Source organism: Liolophura sinensis, chromosome 8 (genome assembly GCF_032854445.1).
Source record: "Liolophura sinensis isolate JHLJ2023 chromosome 8, CUHK_Ljap_v2, whole genome shotgun sequence".
Lineage (NCBI taxonomy): Eukaryota > Metazoa > Mollusca > Polyplacophora > Chitonida > Chitonidae > Liolophura > Liolophura sinensis.
The window spans coordinates 8,805,976-8,827,111 of NC_088302.1; the positions used below are offsets into that span (position 1 = coordinate 8,805,976).

Genomic DNA, 21,136 nt, shown 5'->3' on the forward strand with positions numbered 1-21,136 from the left:
TGATACCTACAGTTATAAGATGGGTTGGGGGGATTTCTTTGGCTGAGTTGGAGCCGCTCACCAATGCAGTCATTGTGTGTTCAAGTCCAGCTCATTATGGCTTCCTCTCCGGTTGTACCTAAGAAGGTATGTCAGCAACCTGTGGATGGTCATGGGTTTCCCAATGGGCTCTGCTAGGTTTCCTACCACCATAATGCTTGTAAGATGTTAACAACATGGTGTTGAACTATCTGGCAAAATGCTGAACTGGCTGACAGTACGTTTTTGGGTAATATATTGAGCTCATTGAGGCAAACTAAGAGCACATGTGATATTAAATATCTAACATTTCCGTAAGCCATGTGGCTAACACGTGTCTGCTAGCATTCAGTCAAGACTTGCCCTTCCTTTATACATGTTGTACTTGTACAGGGCAAGGTTGTAGTGATGTGAGAATAACAGTACAAAGGAGACATTCTTACTCATCATCAGAACGGTCTCATCCAGGCTGTAATTATCTAACTGAACAACCTTGAGGTTGAGGCAATGTTGCCTTTACTTGTACATGCATATATGCAGAGTAAGTAAGGGTATCCATACAGTAAGTTGTGCATGGACTCATGCAGTGTGAAATGTCAGAGACTGCCTAGGAGACACAATGTTTAGGGAGTTCCTAAGGTCTGGTGAGATAGGGTATTCTGGAAGTTTCTCATCACTCAGGTCCGCTGTGGCAGGGGATATATGTGCGTGGCGCACAGACCTTGATCGTCCCAGTGGTGACATTTGTCTGGGGGAGGAAGAACGCTAACATCTGACACATATCAGCTTCATCTGTCGTCTATTTTCTCTCTCAATAAACACATAAACAATAACACTGCTGTCTGTAATTGTTTGGTCATGCTGCCTGCATTCTTGCGTCGTGTATTGTGCAAGTACATATAGGTGCAATGCCTAAGCAAAGGTTGTGGTGAATCCTTGAGGTCTCATCTCTTGAGGATGTTCCCTTCCAATGTCTCTGAGATGCCAACCAACAATGTACTGTGATAGAGCAGACGTGAAGGCCGGGTGGTATTTGGCCATATGCTTGTCCTAACAAAATTAGTATCACATTGGCTTGATCATCTACGTGTCTTGCTTTCAGTTCATCATACACCTTGTTGTATAATTTAGCAGTCCTTTGCAGTCAGTCACTTACCATGTGGCACTGGCTAGTTGTATGTGTATACCAGTCTCTCACTATATATCTGTTGTATGTATACAAATGTACTGTGCAACAGATCGAAATGCAACTGATCAAATGCATGAACATGTAGCATGTTTTATACCCACAAATCAGACTTTCAGTTCTGTACAAGGTTTTAGATCTCGTGCATGTATCTTGCTGAGGGCCGTCACATATAAAACTCACTAGGTACATGTATGTACGGTATAAACTATGGCATTCAAGTCTCCCAGTGTTTATTTTAGTGTTACAGTGTTCATCTATTCATATGCAGGAGACATGCCAATGACATGTACATCTACAGTACACCTCAGACTAAAAGTCAGAACCAGGCAGGAGGTTAGCGCAATCCTAGAGGTCCTGTGGAGAGTTTGTAGAGCGCCTGTAGACAGGTCTGCGACAGACAGTCCACCTGCAGTCAGTGCTCCATCCACTGTGACTGATCACGCGCTGCCTGTGGGAAGTTGACGACAGAGAATATAGTTTTTGTTAGAATGGTTTAAAAGGTTTTTGAAACTCTAACACAATACATGAAACTGAAGTAAAATATCTGATGTGTGTGATTTTGATCGCAAAGGAGCAGTCTTGTTTTAAGTGGCGATTTACGAGTGAGTTCATGCAAGATTTGTAATGGATCACCTCGACTACTAAAACTAGCTCAGTCTTCATTTCCCATAACAAGTTAAAGATCGATAAATAACTTTCATTTCTCCTGAAGAAGGTTTTGCTTGTTGTGAGAGTCATGTGGCAGTGAAAAATTATGTGCCACTCACTGATTTAGAACACCAAATTGTCACTTTGAAAACTTTGCAACAACAACAAGGCCGTATTACAATATGAATTGCATGCACAGAAGTGATAAAAAAAATAAAAACATAATGCAGGACAAGTTAAATTTTGTCTGTATGACTGTTGAAAATTTGTAGTTTGTACGAAACCATGTAGGAAACGCATGAAGGAGAAAAAATATGATTTGTGCGAAGGTTTTTTCTCACAGAAACAGAAATTTTATTCGAATTTTTGGCTGCTAGGCACAGTGTACCGTAAATGTTTTTTTTTTCTGACCCTCTGTTACTGCAAAATGCCTGCATGGAATTCATTCCACTCTGTTAATTTATTCTTTAAATTTATTACACCAACATCCAGATGAATTCAGATATAAAATTTTATTGGTGAACTTGAATGACAGTTTACACAAAATGTATGTGAATCAATATAGGCTACATGATAATGAGTTTTTTTTTTTTTTGTTTTGTTTTTTTTTTTCAGTTTGACAGTAATGTTTTGGTGTTTTCAGTTCTTGATTGTGAAAAAATATCATGGGTGTTTATTAAGCAGCACCAGCAAATCAGATTTTTGTAGGCTTAATATGGTATTAAGATATAGACGTCTTGTCTTCATCCCAGGCTTAATTAAAATATTTGAAAGTGTCATGCAGAGACCTGGAAGAAGAACTCAAGCAGGCCTAGTGTCCAACAGTAACACTTTGCCAAAGTTGAAGAACAATAGGCATGTTGTATTGGAGTAAGTAAATAATACTCACAAGTGTCAAACTTTATTAACTGAGGTACACTGTATGGTTTTGAGAATAGGTGAACAATAGGAATAAATTAATTTCTCAAACTGGCTGCAAGTGCTGAATTCACTGTTTCTGTGTAAATCTTTCATCTGTACAACTTTCTGGCTGGCAATTTGGTCAGCAGCTGAGCATATGTGTATAGACAATCAGTGGTGTAGGCTAATCTCAGAAACATCATAAACAGACCAGTCAGATTAAAACAAAAATACACCAGTCAGGTTAATTGTTGAAAACACCAGTTGCTGCGACTATGCCTAAATGTCCGTGAACAGAAGTAGTTTACAGTCAAGGGTCTGCAGTCTGGTGAGGTCTGATTCTGACATGAACGTACATGTTTTGGCTGGTCTTTGTTTTGTAGTTCTTTTGACATGAGCCTTACAAGATCGTTGCAGTGATATGAATACATGATGTTATTTAGACATCACCTTTATACAAATGGTAGAACATGAGTTCGAAGGATCATGCAGAGACATGGCCACATGAGAGTGGTGTATGTGTTGGGATGATGTCACAGGTGAGAAACTATTGCACATGCTTTATTCACATAAAAGTCACGGTCTGTGAAATTTCTGGGAAGATTTGGGCAGTTTACTATAAAATATCTGTTGCATGGTCCTGTATGGCATACTGTAAATGTATATCAAAATTAGTGTGCTGACCGTCAACACTAGCTGCTGATTTGATCACATATTTAGTCCCTAAAATCAGGTAGATTTTGTTGTGCAGAGGTAGGTTACACATTGCAAGATAAACTTTGCGCTTTTTTAGGCTAGTATATATTCACATAGCTGAATACACGGGGACTGCACGTTCGCTTGCAAACAAGGATATGTCTGTAGATGGAACTATGTGACACCTTCTGACAATAATCTTGTGTGCCTCAGCAGGTCTCCGACACAGCCCAGTAGAGGGTTTGTCGCGCACCAGTGGGGTGTTATAGGAGTGGCAAACAATTGACTTTTAGCCTGACCTGTACAGTGTATTGTTAAAAGACATCTAACCAGCCTAAATGCATTGCCATGAGACACCACTGGCTAGCCAGTGGAATAACACTGAATAAATTGTAAGTTTTTATTGTACATGTAGATGTCTTGTGTGGTACATTTCAAGTGGCTTCAGAAACATGGCACATAGTATTAAAAGTGTTTTCGGAAACATGCCACATAGTATTACAAGGGGCTTCAGAAATAAGCCAAATAGTATTACAAGGGGCTACAGAAACACGGCACAAGGTATTACAAGTGGCTTCAGAAACATGCCACATAGTATTACAAGTAGCTTCAGAGATACACATTCATTTGCATGTGTATTCATGTTGATGTTTTCCAGTTGTGAGTAAGAAGTACTGTTACAGCCAGGTTAGTGAGGGGCGCTGCAGTAACAGATTGGCAGCACAAACCTCCCTGAAAGACTGCTGCTGTGTGTTGGGCAAGGGATGGGGAGATGACCAGTACTGTCAGCTTTGTCCTGCTGAAAATACAGGTAAGGTTTGAGGAGATGACCAGTACTGTCAGCTGTGTCCTGCTGACAACACAGGTAAGGTTTGAGGAGATGACCAGTACTGTCAGCTGTGTCCTGCTGAAAACACAGGTAAGGTTTGAGGAGATGACCAATACTGTCAGCTGTGTCCTGCTGAAAACACAAGTAAGGGTTGTGGAGATGACCAGTACTGTCAGCTGTGTCCTGCTGACAACACAGGTAAGGTTTGAGGAGATGACCAGTACTGTCATCTGTGTCATGCAAAAAACACAGGTAAGGTTTGAGGAGATGACCAATACTGTCAGCTGTGTCCTGCTGAAAACACAAGTAAGGTTTGAGGAGATGACCAGTACTGTCAGCTGTGTCATGCAAAAAACACAGTTAAGGTTTGAGGAGATGACCAGTACTGTCAGCTGTGTCCTGCTGACAACACAGGTAAGGTTTGAGGAGATGACCAGTACTGTCAGCTGTGTCATGCAAAAAACACCGGTAAGGTTTGAGGAGATGACCAGTACTGTCAGCTGTGTCCTGCTGACAACACAGGTAAGGTTTGAGGAGATGACCAATACTGTCAGCTGTGTCCTGCTGAAAACACAAGTAAGGTTTGAGGAGATGACCAGTACTGTCAGCTGTGTCATGCAAAAAACACAGTTAAGGTTTGAGGAGATGACCAGTACTGTCAGCTGTGTCCTGCTGACAACACAGGTAAGGTTTGAGGAGATGACCAGTACTGTCAGCTGTGTCATGCAAAAAACACCGGTAAGGTTTGAGGAGATGACCAGTACTGTCAGCTGTGTCCTGCTGACAACACAGTTAAGGTTTGAGGAGATGACCAATACTGTCAGCTGTGTCCTGCTGACAACACAAGTAAGGTTTGAGGAGATGACCAGTACTGTCAGCTGTGTCATGCAAAAAACACCGGTAAGGTTTGAGGAGATGACCAGTACTGTCAGCTGTGTCCTGCTGAAAACACAAGTAAGGGTTGTGGAGATGACCAATACTGTCAGCTGTGTCCTGCTGACAACACAAGTAAGGTTTGAGGAGATGACCAGTACTGTCAGCTGTGTCATGCAAAAAACACCGGTAAGGTTTGAGGAGATGACCAGTACTGTCAGCTGTGTCCTGCTGACAACACAGGTAAGGTTTGAGGAGATGACCAGTACTGTCAGCTGTGTCATGCAAAAAACACCGGTAAGGTTTGAGGAGATGACCAATACTGTCAGCTGTGTCCTGCTGACAACACAGGTAAGGTTTGAGGAGATGACCAGTACTGTCAGCTGTGTCCTGCTGACAACACAGGTAAGGGATGAGGAGATGACCAGTACTGTCAGCTGTGTCCTGCTGACAACACAGGCAAGGTTTGAGATGACCAGTACTGTCATCTGTGTCCTGCTGACAACACAGTTAAGGGATGAGGAGATGACCAGTACTGTCAGCTGTGTCCTGCTGACAACACAGGCAAGGTTTGAGATGACCAGTACTGTCAGCTGTGTCATGCAAAAAACACAGTTAAGGGATGAGGAGATGACCAGTACTGTCAGCTGTGTCCTGCTGACAACACAGGCAAGGTTTGAGATGACCAGTACTGTCAGCTGTGTCCTGCTGACAACACAGGTAAGGTTTGAGGAGATGACCAGTACTGTCAGCTGTGTCCTGCTGACAACACAGGTAGGTTTGAGGAGATGACCAGTACTGTCATCTGTGTCATGCAAAAAACACAGTTAAGGGATGAGGTCCTCTTAATTGGGCTATGCTATTTAGAGTACTTCCTCTTCTTTCCAGTAATAGTAACGTGGAAATAATTTCACTGAGAGACGAAAGTATATTTGGCATTGTTGATAATTGCATATGTACGTGTATGTACATGAATATGTTACCCTTACCATAAATAAAAGAAAGATGAATAAATATGGATTTTTTATGCTTTTTCCTGCTGTTGCTGTTCCAGCTGCCTATCAGAGAATCTGTAAAGGGGATGGCTCTAGACCGATCAACGAGTGTGAAATTTTTGACAGACTTTGTCAGAATGGTCGGTGTATCGATACAGAGTATTCTTACGAGTGTGAATGTTACAGCGGGTTTCGTGTAGGATCAGATCGAAGCTGTATCGGTAAGCATGTACATGGAGTGTACAAGTATTCACCTTGATCTGCCTATTCTTCCTTTCTTGATAGTCTGTTTCAGGTAGTATATCACTCCACATTTTATTGTGATTGGATGAAAGAGGATGATCAAGGCTGTTCAAAAATTGTGCATTTCTTTGCTTGTTCAGGCCTCAACTCATAATAATGTACCATAATATATAATATTTATTTCAGCTATGTATCAAAAAGATCCCTTCACACCATATACTTTTGGGCGTCTTTTGTGTGCAAATCTCTTTTAATAGCAGAAATAGAGGTTTGGTAACTTATTTTATACCACGGGTGATGTATATTAAGAAAACCGTGTTTGTCCATGCCCATTTGATTGACTCTTGTATATGGGTACACACATGTAATCTCTCCACAACAGACCTTCCAGTACTCTGTCGAAAGACACCTAGCTTTCTGAAAAGTGACATATTCAGTGTCAGCCAGTCATCAGTTGTCTTCCAATGTTTAGTGGACGTGATGTAGATATATGTCTGTATTCACATTAAGGCAAAATTCATATTGCCCGTAGGAAAATAAGTTTTGTTTATGATTAGGTGTGTGTAATTCTTGTTGGCAGATATAAACGAGTGTTCGGAGAGACCTGGCTTGTGTAGGAACGGTCGCTGTGAGAACACTCCGGGGAGCTTCACCTGTATCTGTGATGAAGGGTTTGCTCTCTCTAATGACAGAACTTACTGTACAGGTAGCATGAATGCTTTAGCTTTAGTGAGTTCTTAATATAATCTGTTTTGATGCTACAAATGAAATATTCTTATATGTACTAATTTCCTGGTAGTATGTTTGAGTAACCAGTTTAAAATTGGAAAATAGACCCAAGGATCACCACAGCTATTTATTTATTAAGCTCCAAAGCTTTTTGACTCACTTTTCATCCATGTTGAAGCAATATGGAAATCTAAAAAAAATTTTTCTCCAGAACCTCTGATCTGATTACATTGAAAATTAATAGGCATGCACAGGACTACTGGGGGTATCAGGATTGAAAATTTTATGCAAATCCGTTGAAAAATGTGGAAGCTCGCTATTAGGTAGTTGATCGATCCGCAGGGTTACGAGTGATAGTTTTGACATTAAAATGCATTTAAAAACTTGTTATTTATATTCATAGTCAACTCGTATAATTGCAATATCTCCAAAACCGGTAAAGGTAGAGAAAAACAAACTGGCATGTTTAATAATGAACATATGAAGCAGCTATTGAATTTTTGTGCTGTTTGGCCAGTCACGAGATTTGGTAGCCATTTTGAATTTTATTGTTAAGCTTAAACCATCTTTTTCCGTAAAATGGCTGATGATCTTTGAATGAAATTTCACTTGCAAATTTTAGGTAGATTGCCGAACCTACATGTATATTGTACAAAAACTTTTTGTTTGGTATGCAAGTTGTGCTGTAACTGACCAATGAAGAGAACAGTGTTTTCCTCATCATGCATTCACGGACATGAACAAGTGTCCTCATTGTTCACAGACATGAACAAGTGTAATCTCATTATTAACTCATTATTCACAGACATGAACAGGTGTAACTGAACATTTCACAGACATGAACACCTGTTATCTTATGGTTCACAGGTATGAGCATGTGTTACCTCATCGCTCGTAGACATGAACAAGCATATTATCATTATTCACTGACACTGAACAAGCATGTCCTCATTATTCACAGATGCAAACAAGTGAATGCTGACTATTCGCAGACATGTACAAGTGTATCCCCATTATTCAGACATAAACTATTGTATTCTCATTATTCACAGACACAAACAAGTGTAATGTCATAGTAAACAAGAACAAGTGTACTACCATAATTCAAAGATATGACCAAGAATAGCCTCATCGGTGACAGACATGACCAATATCTTCATCCTCTTTTATCACAGCAGAAACAAGTGTCCCCTCACTGTTGATAGACATGAATAGATGTACCATCATTGTTGACAGACATGAATAGGTGTACCATCATTGTTGACAGACATGAATAGGTGTACCCCCATTGTTGACAGACACGAACATGCGTACCTTCATTGTTGACAGACATGGACTTGTGTACCCTCATTTCGTGACAGACATGAAAATGTGAACTCTCATTGTTGACAGACATCAAAATGTGCAACCTCATTGTTGACACATGAACATGCACACCCTCATTGTTGACAGAAATGAACATGGGCACCCTCATTGTTGACAGACATGAATATGTGGACCGTCATTGTTGACAGACATGAGTGTGCGTACCTTCATTGTGGACAGACATGAATATGCGTACCCTCATTGCTGACAGACATGAATATGCGTATCCACATTGTTGACAGTCATGAATATGCGTACCCTCATTGTTGACAGACATGAATATGCATACCCTCATTGCTGACAGACATGAATATGCGTACCCTCATTGCTGACAGACATGAATATGCGTACCCTCATTGCTGACAGACATGAATATGAGTACCCACATTGCTGACAGACATGAATATGCGTATCCACATTGTTGACAGTCATGAATATGCGTACCCTCATTGCTGACAGACATGAATATGCATACCCTCATTGCTGACAGACATGAATATGCGTACCCTCATTGCTGACAGACATGAATATGAGTACCCTCATTGCTGACAGACATGAATATGCGTATCCACATTGTTGACAGTCATAAATATGTGTACCCTCATTGCTGACAGACATGAATATGCATATCCACATTGTTGACAGTCATGAATATGCGTACCCTCATTGCTGACAGACATGAATATGCGTACCCTCATTGCTGACAGACATGAACATGGATACCCTCATTGTTGACAGACATGAATATGCGTACCCTGATTGCTGACAGACATGAATATGCGTACCCTCATTGCTGACAGACATGAATATGCATACCTTTATTGTTGACAGATATGAACATGAATACCCTCATTGTTGACACACATAAATATGCATACCCACATTGTTGACATACATGAATATGCATACCCTCATTGTTGACAGACATGAATGAGTGTGATTCCCCAGTGAAGATGTGTCCTAATGGTATCTGTGTGAACATGGATGGCAGCTACAAATGTCAGTGTAACCCAGGGTACAAACCTTCCCAGAACCAGCAAGTCTGTACAGGTAGGTATCGCCTTTGCAGCAGCACTGTAGCATAGTGTATGACAAATCAGAAGAGTTTGGACATGTAGGAGCCGACCTGGTTCAGTTCTGAGCATTGTCATTTTTGTAGTTCTTTGGGCACTGATCACCTAATTTATTGTGTCCACTTTTATATATCTTCAAAAACCAGTTCTTCATATATCATAGACATCGTCATCTTGTATATGTATATATTCTAAATGTGATATCTGGAATTTTTCATCTACTTAACCACAGACCTTTGTCTTCATGTATTTTTGAGTTTAAATATTTTTGTAATTCATCACATTTTACAAAAACCTAGGACAGGGTAATTAAGACAAGAAAATTCTATTGGAAATGAATAACTGATTGTCTTCATTGCCATATATTAAGAGTTTTTTCATGTGCAGGTCAGCATGTTTGCATTGCTGACCCTTTACCCACTTTGTATCATCGTTTGAATGTAGATTGCTATCTCACTCAGATTACTGGCTAGGACCAGATCTAAACTACACTTACTGAAACATCAGGTCCCAGCCATGGCTCGAAATAACGCATGCACACGTGCACATATGCATGGATTAAATAGATAGTGCACCAGACTTCAACAGCTGACATGCACAGCGTGCATGTGAAAATTATAAGGTGGAATTCAGCAAATAATCAAGTATTTCTTCAAGCCACATGTAACATTGTTCACAGCAAGAAAAATCTATCTGTAGAGATCTAGTTTAGATACATCTCCCGAGCAGTCAGCCTTGATCAATGTGTTGATCACGGAGTAAACTTACCACCATTGCAGAGGAGTGACTGTTTGATGAGCAGACTCCTTGAATTGTAAAGCACGTGATGTTGAGGTTTAAATACAGTGACATTGATATTCAATTGTACTACTTGTTCAGACAGGACTTGGCCTTCCCACAGCTTATCCAAGCCAGAGCATGTCCTTTCTTTGATGAAAAAATGAAAACTGATTTGAGAGCCTCTCTATCTACAGATAACCTTTCACCAATTATGTTGATCAGCATGAATTCCAAAGCTTCAGTGACTCATTACAATACAGACAGAGCTGTGAAAACTGTGAAAACAAAGATTTAGGGCCCCGAGAGCCTGTGTATAGGAAACGTATACATGTAAAATACATGTACTTCTACTTCAGTTTCAAAGTCCTATACATATAGTTTGTGCACGCAAGGTTCAGCCGGTGCATGTTCTTAAAATAAATGGGTGCGCAGTGTGCATGTAGGTTTTGACAAGTATTTGGAGCCATGCCAGCCCATCCATTGACCCTTCTTTCTTTGGGAAATTCAGTTCTGATAGTTTTGAATACGTAAATGAGTGAAAGAGGGACTAAACATTCCGAAATGGGGAAATAAAGAATTCAAGATTTGATTGCACAAATTCTGGACAGCCTGATATTAGGCTACATGTATGATATCTACACGTAGTTATTAACAAATCCTTAAAGGGAGCAGTTAATAGATCTAACTTTAGTGAGATCGGTCATCTTCTTGTAAGAGTTCCAGTTGTTGACGCTGGGTTTTGTGCCGTGTTTGTTACAGACATCAATGAGTGTATAGAGAACGGCCGCCTCTGCCTGAATGGGGAATGTGTGAACACAGGGGGCAGCTACAGGTGTCAGTGTAACCAAGGCTATGAGCTCTCGCCCGACGGTGCTTTCTGTCTAGGTAAGTACCATCATTCTGGGGTGAAGGAGTACAAACAGGTTGGTGTTAAGGTTGGTTCATAAGAGATAGATGTGAATGACTGAAAGTTGTTATGCTGTGAAGAAATACATGTACGTGTTGGAGTACAGTAGCATGAAATTTTAGCCTTAGAACCTCACTGTGTTGTGTGAGAGAATATATAGCATCTGCTTTGTACGAATACCTGGGTGTCATGTGTAAAGACTTAATTGGAATCGATTGTGTCAAAATTAGATATATGATTTTGGTTGACGGTCCTTGCAAACTAAATATTTGTTTCGTTATTTTGACGTCAGTGAGAAAAGGCTTTGTGGAATAGATCCTTGGTGCTTTTGTATGTGACACTCAGCTTAAGAACATACATGTAGGCCTAGAGCTTACTGGCCCATAATGACATGACAAAAATATTGCTGAATATAATACAAGATGTAATAATATGGCTTAGGGCCTTATTTTTGAGAAACAGATTGCTGTGGTTGTGAAGTGCTGAAATAGTTTCTGATTAGAATGATTTGGAACAAGCCTGTGAGAACATTGTTCCTTACTTTTCTTAGTTATGTTAAAGAACAGCAATGTATTTTTAAACATGGAGCTGATAGCTACACTTAGATTATTGAAAAGTTTTCACATTTAGCCTGTTCTTCATCCAGACGTATTCAAATAATTGATGAATTATATGTTTTTCCAGAATGAGATACATGCTTTGATTGGCTAAAATTTGCATACACTCAAGAGCCTGTATACAGGCCTAAAATTATACATGTTTGGTATACACTTTGTGGTTGGTTGAAGCTTTACATTGTATTCGTCCTTCCTAATGTATTTAGGATGATTTCGTAATTGCAGATTACGATGAGTGTCAAACGACTGGGATGTGCACAAATGGGCAGTGTATCAACATTAATGGAGGATTCAAGTGTATCTGTAACACAGGCTTTATCCTGGCTCAGAGTGGGGAGGTTTGTATAGGTATGACCAGTCTGTCACAGCTATTCGGTTGATACTGCTGTACAATGCTTCATACGTATATCTCTGTGAGTGAATGTAAGGCACACTGCAGGGATAGGTCGTGGTAGAGTGGTTAACATGTTCTGCTTTCATTCACAAGTTGTCTGTTCTGTCCCAGCCCAGTAATTCCTCTCCAGCACTGTTGCTTTTATTGTACATGATTAGCCTTTGTATTATTGAGTGTTGCCTTCAACCAATATAATGAATATGGCATACACATCGAGCTGGCTCTGCGGGTGAATATCTGTTTGTCACACTTGAAACAGTTCATCTCTCACTCTCCAAAGGCTGATGGTTTGCTCCAGGTGCTCCCATCTTCTCCACTCATAAACTGAAGTACAGTTAACTCAGTACAGAATTAAACACCAAGTAGAATAAACAAATGCAGAGCACAATGTATGCTTTGACGTGATAGTCATATTGTCCTTTATCGCCTTGAACATGTGAAACTTAACCTTGAACATACATTCAGTCTTACTATATGTAGGTTGTGGAAAGCAACCAGTAGTTTTCTTAAGTGTTTTCTCCAGATAATCATGAAAAGTTGCATGTGTAACTGTGAATGAGTAATGTGGCACAAATCCTAAGTATAGGCAATATTTGAAGAGGTTGGTGTTGATTGGCTTGATGTATTTTCCAGGTTTATACTCTTTAATCATGTTTAGGTACAGGTGTGTTATAAAGATGTCTCCAAAATAAAGGGCCTGCAGTATGTGTAGCTCATGGTGTCCCAGGGTGACCCTAATCGTCAGGTTGTCAGTGTCCCCTTTATGACCTCATCCCCATATTGATGTCCCCTGTTATGGTATCTGTTGTAGATGTTGACGAATGTGAGGTGAACCCAGATGCCTGTGTGAATGGTCAGTGCATCAACAATCAGGGCAGCTACAGGTGCGACTGTCCTCAGGGCTGGCAGCTGGCGCTTGATGGAAGAACCTGCCAAGGTAATATCCCACAAACTGCAATTAAATGTATAAATTTATTCAACACAAATTGAATTAGGTGTTCAACACTAACGACTGTGTTGTCATTGGTTGGGATATTCCAGGAGGTGAAATGTATGCTCCTAAGTTCCCATGACACAATCAGCAGTCAGGCCAATGGGGATTTTAGCACAAGACATTTTTGGTAAATGACCTCATGCGCATTAATAAAGCAAAGCGAAACAAACTACTGATTTCTGTCTTAGTATTATTTATGTACCTACATGTACATGTATCTTCCAAATAATTTTTATCTGTTAATATTTTAATTCTATATTTTGATATATATATTTTCAGTACATGTATTCATTATAGAGGTTTTCAGGTTAAAGAAATTGTCAGCATTTACTATAAAATTATAAATTTTTTTATGATTTTATGCATTATTGGAGACTGTCTCATTTTAAATATGTTAGAGAAAAATGCTGATTGAATCTGGGTTTCTATTCAATCTGATCTCTGCCTGTAGACACAAGAAAAGGCCTATGTTACACAGAGATGAGGCGTGGAAGGTGCTCTAACCCATCGGGCACCCTGGTGACAAAGTCCTCCTGCTGCTGTACTGTGGACAGCATGGAGGCTCCAGGGATAGGCTGGGGGACACCCTGTGAGCAGTGTCCCTCCATGGCCAATCCTGACTACAAGAAACTCTGCCCCTATGGACCTGGCATGGACTTTAAAGGAAAAGGTATGTTGACTTGATTCTCTAAAAATGCTTTTCATGTGTTTACCTCAGGGTCTTTGGTGACAGGTTTAGTGGGATACCATCTAGTGCTCATGTCCAAAACTGTTTCTTTCAATTTAACTGCCTTCAGGCGTGTAAATAATAAAATATTCATTTTTTTATTTATAAAATAAAAAAATAATTATAATGAATTAAACGTGTGAAAAGTGGCACAGTAAATGCCCAAGTATTGTGTTTGTGTGTTCAGATATCAATGAGTGTGCGCTGATGCCAAACCTCTGTCCTAATGGTGTGTGTGAAAACCTGCTGGCAGGATACAGATGTATTTGTAACGCAGGCTATGAGGTGGACAGAACTGGAAAGGTGTGCAGAGGTGAGCCAGTGGAATACATATACCTAATTACATATGTTATTGATGATGTTTAAACAGGCCTGCAGAGATAGCATGTTTGTGTACAATACATGTGTTCTTGATGTTATTCATGATATCTTGTTCCAATAGAAACCAAAAAGTTTTTGATGTACATGTCATATATTACAAGCCAACATGTCATGACAAGCCAACCAGAAAAATGTGCAGAGCTGAAGTGCTCTCATATTACATTTTCATTATATTGTTACTGAGGAGTGTTGGGGGAAACAATGTTGGTAAGTATAATTCGCCCGAACAGCAGAGGACGGTTAACTGATTACAAATACGTTCCATTTTATGGATGGTGAAACCAGTAATTGTTTATTATTGCACATAAATGAAACTCATTGATCAGTGCGTGCAAAAAAGTTCTCTGACACTTGGTTGGTATGTTTACAGATGTGAATGAGTGCGATGTGAACCGGCTTTTGTGTGACGGTGGACAGTGTAGGAACACCCCTGGCAGTTACCAGTGTATTTGTCCCATAGGCTACAAGTTCATCGCTTCAACTCGCATGTGTGAAGGTAAACTGTCGACATACATAGCTAAATGCTCTCACATCCATGGCTTAAGTGTTTAGCAAAGTAGTGTAGCTCAATGACCTAGGATCCTCTCACCAATGAGTTCAAGCCCAGCTCATGCTCCCTTCCTCTCCTTCCGTATGTGGGAAGGTCTGTCGACCAGCAGCGTGCAGATGGTCGTTGGTTTCCCCCTGACTCTGCCGGGTTTCCAACCGCCATATTGCTGGCCGCCGTTGTATAAGTGAAATATTCGGGTCTACAGCATAAAACACCAATCAAATAAATAAATATGTGTGATGTTAAAATTTTTATATTAAAATAATATATATCTTGCATTTATTCATCATTTTAAGAATATTTTTGTGCCTTGTTTTTTGGTACAATTTTTGCCTTAATAATGTTATATTAAGTATTTGCATTGGAAATTTTGGTCAGCAACCTGTGTGTTTATGCAAGTGAAAGGGTGACATAAAACAAGAATATACAAATACTTAACACACAATTTACAGATGGTGTCTATTTCTCATTGCCAGATATAAATGAATGCCGGACTGGGCCTAACCCATGTGTGAATGGTATCTGTGTGAATAACCCAGGCAGTTTTCGCTGTGAATGTAACTTGCCCGGGATGACACTCGACTCTTCAGGCAGGGTCTGTGTGGGTAAGATATAATGTCAAAAATGATTCAGTTGGTCAGAAGTCAAAACAAACGTGATACAGTAGTTCTATGACGATTTAACAATTTGTACCGGTATTACATTGTGTCAGCTGTACAATATCTTCACTGAATTCCCATTCCTTAAAGGAAAGTATAATTTATAAGTAAGATATATCACTTGAGTGAATTCGAAATTGGAATTAGAGGAGTGAATTCGATATTGGAATTTAGAGGGAAAACAAATCAGCAAGAAGTTAAGAAGTTTGTGCTCACATTTAAATGTTTCAGGATAAGAGGAAATATTTAAAATTTTTGTTCCATGCTTTTACTGAATATTCAATGTTAGTTTGGTTGATATTCTGAGGTGCAGATTCAGTTTCACACTGATTATTTCAAGTGTACGTTGAGTCACAACCTTGGATACAGTTAATTTGTAAAGTGTGCATTATGTAATGTAGAATATTTTCTGCATATTCTGTTGGTAACGTTAACTGATAGTATCCAGTTCTGTTGTCCCTGTTGTACGATGCAATTGATTGTTCTCTTGTGTTAGACAACAGACGAGGAGCCTGCTGGATGACCATCCGTGATGGAGTGTGTGAGGACAACATAAACTCCTTGTCCCTGAAGGAGGAGTGCTGCAGCAGTGTGGGGGTGGCTTGGGGAAGCCCCTGTGAACCCTGTGTTGCTGGAGGTACTTTCGCTGTAGTAGTAATGTATTTTTCAGGAAATCAGAACCTCTATCATTGTTACGCATCATGCTGCAGTTATTGTGTACATATGTCTTTAAGTTGGCATAATGAAGATTTTTCATTTGTTTTTGATGTGGCCTAGTTCTCAGAATACTCTTAAATCGCTGTCTCTTGGAAACACTGACATAACTTGTAGAACAAAAACTGTTATAAAGGTTTTCAGGACCGTATAAATAATATTAAATGAAAAAATTGCTCCATCCTATTGTAAAAAAAAAAGAAAGACTCCTGATTTACATGTATATATAATGAAGCTAATTGCCATGTGTCATTTTTTGTTGTTTTTGCCAGAGGCCAGGAAGTGCCCTGCAGGGTTCCACTTTCAGAATGGTGTCACATGTTTGGGTAGGTCTTAAGTCTTGGTCACTAATTGGAGGTTAATTTACTCTACTCTAAGCTGTTAACTTCTTTGCTAGGATACTGTAGTGTTTCATACTTTTTTTTTCCTGCTCACCTGATCTAAAAACAAGAATCAATTTCATTTCAGCTAGAATTAAATGTGTTTGAAGTAAATGAGATACAGGATAGTGCAACCACAGATTGTGTTATTATGAACAGTGGTAATTCACTATAAATGTAATTTTACAACACCAACACAATGGTTGGATACATTATTCTTGATCAGCTAAGCATATATCCCAGATTTCCAAACTTAAGTGAAAGTAAAGGGTTTTGAATACAGATACATTGTTTCTTGTTAAATATTCCAAATTTGATATTGATGATTGAAACTTGTTGTAAAGTTATAATAATATATGTCTTTGTGTTTTACTTGTGACAGATGTGAATGAGTGTGAGGTGTTCCCAGGTCTGTGTAAGGGAGGAGGGAAATGTGTGAACACCGAGGGCTCGTTTGCCTGTACTTGTCCTGACGGCCTCAGCCTGGACTCCACCAAGAGAAGGTGCATAGGTGAGTAGGCTTTATGGGATTTAGCTACACAGAAAATGGAACATTTATACTGTCATTTTTGAGGTTGCTTAAAACAAAAAGCCCGCTGGCCAGCATACATATGTTTTGAATATCTTTGTTTCGAATGCCAAAGATAAAATACAGATTGCCAGTACTAGTGTTATACTGTATTTCGCAATGAATCATTGTCGAAATTTCACATACATGTACTTTGTGTTTACTGACTTACACAACATAATACTTCAAATTTGGTTTGCATCCTACCATTTTCTTGAAATTGAAAACCCCACACGTGTAAACTGTATACTCTTTTAATGTTGGTTGTAGACATGCGACAGGACGTCTGCTATCTTGACTACCGGTCTGGCTACTGCTCTGCCCCCTCCCCTGGTCTCTACATGAAGGCAGTCTGCTGCTGTTCTATTGGCAAGGCCTGGGGTACGCCTTGTCAACAGTGCCCCAAACCTAATACAGGTAAGTTATAGGGTGCAATATGCCAATAGTACAGGTGGGGTACATCCTGTCAGGACTACTTAATACACAATACAGGTGAGGTACACCCTGTCAGCACTGCCCCATACCCAATGGAGGTGGGGTACACCCTGTAAACACTGTTCTATGCAAAGTAAAGGCAGGTTACACCCTGTCAACACAGCCCCATACACTGGACAGGTTGAGTACACTATGTAAACACTGCCCCATACACAGTACAGGTGGGGTACCCCCTTTAAACACTGCCCCATACACTGCACAGGTGGGGTACACCTGTCCACACTGCCCCATGTCCAGTAAAGGGGATATGTAGGGTACACCCTGTCAACACCGCCCCATGGCCAATAAAGGAGATATGTATTGTACACTTGTCCACACAGCCCCATGTCCAGTAAAGGGGATATGTAGGGTACACCCTGTCAACACTACCCATGGCCAATAAAGGGGATATGTAATGTACACCTGTCAACACTGCCCCATGTCCAGTAAAGGGGATATGTATTGCACACCTATCCACTGTCCACACTGCCCCATGTCCTGTAAAGGGGATATGTAGGGTATACCCTGTCAAGACTGCCTCATACACAGTACAGGTGGGGTATACCCTGTCAACACTGCCCCATACACAGTACAGGTGGGGTACACCTGGTCAACACTGCCCCATACTCAGTACAGGTGGGCTATACCCTGTCAACACTGGCCCATACACAATAAAGGTAAGGTCTAGCGTACAGCTGTCCACACTACCCCATGTTCAGTAAAGGGGACATGTAGGGTACACTGGGCAGGTGGGGTACACCCTGTTAACACTGCCCCATACACAGTAAAGGGGATATGTAGGGTACACCCTGTCAAGACTGCCCGATACACAGTACAGGTGGGGTACACCCTGTCAATACTGCACCATACACAGTGCAGGTAAGGTCTAGTGTACACCTGTCCACACATCCCCATGTCCAGTAAAGGGAATATTTAGGGTACACTCTGTCAACACTGCCCCATACACAGTACAGGTAGGGTACACTCGGTAAACACTGCCCCATACACAATACAGGTGGGGCCCCCCCTTTGAACACTGCCCCATACACTGCACAGTTGGGGTACACTCTGTAAACACTGCCCAAATGCAATACAGGTGGGGTACACCTGATCACCACTGCCCCATACACAGTAGAGGTTGGGTACACCCTGTTAACTGTCCCATGCACAGTACAGGTGGGGTAACACTGCCCCATGTCCAGTAAAGGGGATATGTAGGGTACACCCTGTCAACACTGCCCCACGCCCAATAAAGGGGATATGTAGTGTACACCTGTCCACACTGCCCCATGCCCAGTAATGGGGATATGTAGTGTACACCTGCCCACCCTGCCCCATGCACAGTAAAGGGGATATGTAGGGTACACCGTGCCAAAACGGCCTCATGTCCAGGAAAGGGGATATGTAGGGTACACCTTGTTAACACTGCCTCATACACAATACAGGTGGGCTATACCCTGTCAACACTGCCCCATACACAGTACAGGTGGGGTACGCCTGGTCAACACTGCTCCGTACACAATACAGGTGGGATACACCCTGTCAACACTGCCCCATACATAATGCAGGTAAGGTCTAGCGTACAGCTGTCCACACTGTCCTGTATCCAGTAAAGGGGATATGTATTGTACACCTGTTCACACTTCCCCATGTCCAGTAAAGGGGATATGTAGAGTACACCTATCCACACTTCCCCATGTCTGACCGGACCTGATAGCACAGTTGGTAGAGCGTCTGCTTCGAGAGCTGTAGATCCAGGGTCAATCCTGGGTTGAGTCACACCTAAGACTTTAAAAGAGGAAGTTGTAACTTCCTCGCTTGGCATTCAGCATCAACGACTGGTTGACCCGTATCAGTATAATGGCTCAGGCGGGGCGCCTTACCTGCCTTCGGTAAGGCGTCTCAGTGAAGCAGCACTCGATAAAAGAGCGGTGGAAATCCGTCCTGCAACAAGGAGGCACATTACATGCACACTAAGGATTCCTTCGTTGTCATATGACTGGAAAATTGTTAAGTACGAAGTTAAACCCCAAGCAGTCACTCACTCACTCACTCCCTATGTCCAGTAAGGGGGATATGTAGGATACACCTGATTGAGGTGTGTTGGCCATGTTCGTACATGTACACATGTAGCTTAATTTGCTGCCGGGGCCTCCGTGGCATAGTTGATCAGCGCGATAGCGCAGGGTAATGTTTCGGAGATCCATACAGTTTTCATTGGATCTGAAATTAAATTGTGATTTTTATGATTGACTGATGAATACCTGACTGATAAGGTATTATGGTTCTTTCTTATGAATTAACTATTCCTCACAGTTCGAGATTGCCAGAAAGCAGTGATGACAATACTTATTTAAATTGTTTTTAGAGGAGGCCAAATTAATGTGTGGTGGCAAGCCTGGGTATGGACCCAGTGGCAGACCAGGAGAAGACATCATGACAGGTATGAAACAGTGAAGGAAGAAGAAATGATAAATACTGAAATAACAAGATTAAGAAACAAATTGTCATTTTTGATGGTCATGTGTCTTATTTCAGGTTTAAAATTACCTTATTTTCCAAATGTTTTGGGTTGTGGTTAGCATGTGATTAAAAAATATTTCGTAAGCCCTTGTAAATAGAAAATTGTTTTAAATTGTAAAGGTAGATTTTATCTGATGTTAGCTGCCGGAAATACAAAGTTGATATTACATGTAGTAAATATTTATGGAAATAATTTAAATCTAGTACTGTATATGTAGGAAACAAAACCATTATTTCTTAGGTAAGACTTTGCAAGAAATTATGTTTACATTGCCATTTCAGACTCACACATGTTCTCTGGACATATGTGACTATTTCAGATATTAATGAGTGCATGACATTCCCTAACCTGTGTGTGAATGGTCGATGTCGCAATACAGTGGGGAGCTACACATGTGTCTGTGAGCAGGGGTACGCGCTGGATGACACAGGCAGGAACTGTACAGGTGAGGGCCATATGAAATCAGCATAATCTTTAAATGTTTAATGAGGGTTAAAATGTAGACTGGTCAGAAATAAATGAATTTAGGTAGTGTACATAAGTCTTAGTGTATCATCGCATTTCAACCAAATAAGACAACTTTGTACAGCAGATTAAAACAAAGAAAAAGAAGATACATGTACAGCACAGCCCACGCCCAACAGCAAATTGTGTGCACCCTGACAAAGCTCGTCCAGACCACTAACAAAGCGCGCCCAGACCGCTGCCACACTGCAGGAAGTTGACGACCAGCAGGCAGTTGCCTTCCACGTAAGACTACTAGTGTCTGTGCCTTGAAAATAAATGTACTTCGGCTGGCAATATGCAGGTTACCATGACCACCTGGCAGTGAAATCTGCCGCGAAAATAAAGAATGACACAATCTGTAAATACGCTCACACACTTACTTGAAATGAAGATTATCAGGTT

At 40.7% G+C, this 21,136-nt stretch overlaps 1 protein-coding gene across 1 annotated transcript in view; it reads left to right on the plus strand.

Annotated features, from left to right (window-relative positions):
* The window catches only part of LOC135472531 (fibrillin-1-like), a 104,059-nt gene that overhangs the window by 22,793 nt on the left and 60,130 nt on the right, over nt 1-21,136 (plus strand). Inside the window, 17 exon segments of the mRNA XM_064752075.1 lie at nt 4,110-4,262; nt 6,208-6,369; nt 6,972-7,097; nt 9,410-9,535; nt 11,098-11,223; nt 12,088-12,210; nt 13,068-13,193; nt 13,702-13,920; nt 14,165-14,290; nt 14,729-14,854; nt 15,385-15,513; nt 16,064-16,204; nt 16,554-16,607; nt 17,044-17,172; nt 17,500-17,646; nt 20,072-20,146; nt 20,547-20,672. Coding sequence (XP_064608145.1) covers nt 4,110-4,262; nt 6,208-6,369; nt 6,972-7,097; nt 9,410-9,535; nt 11,098-11,223; nt 12,088-12,210; nt 13,068-13,193; nt 13,702-13,920; nt 14,165-14,290; nt 14,729-14,854; nt 15,385-15,513; nt 16,064-16,204; nt 16,554-16,607; nt 17,044-17,172; nt 17,500-17,646; nt 20,072-20,146; nt 20,547-20,672 — 2,214 coding nt within the window.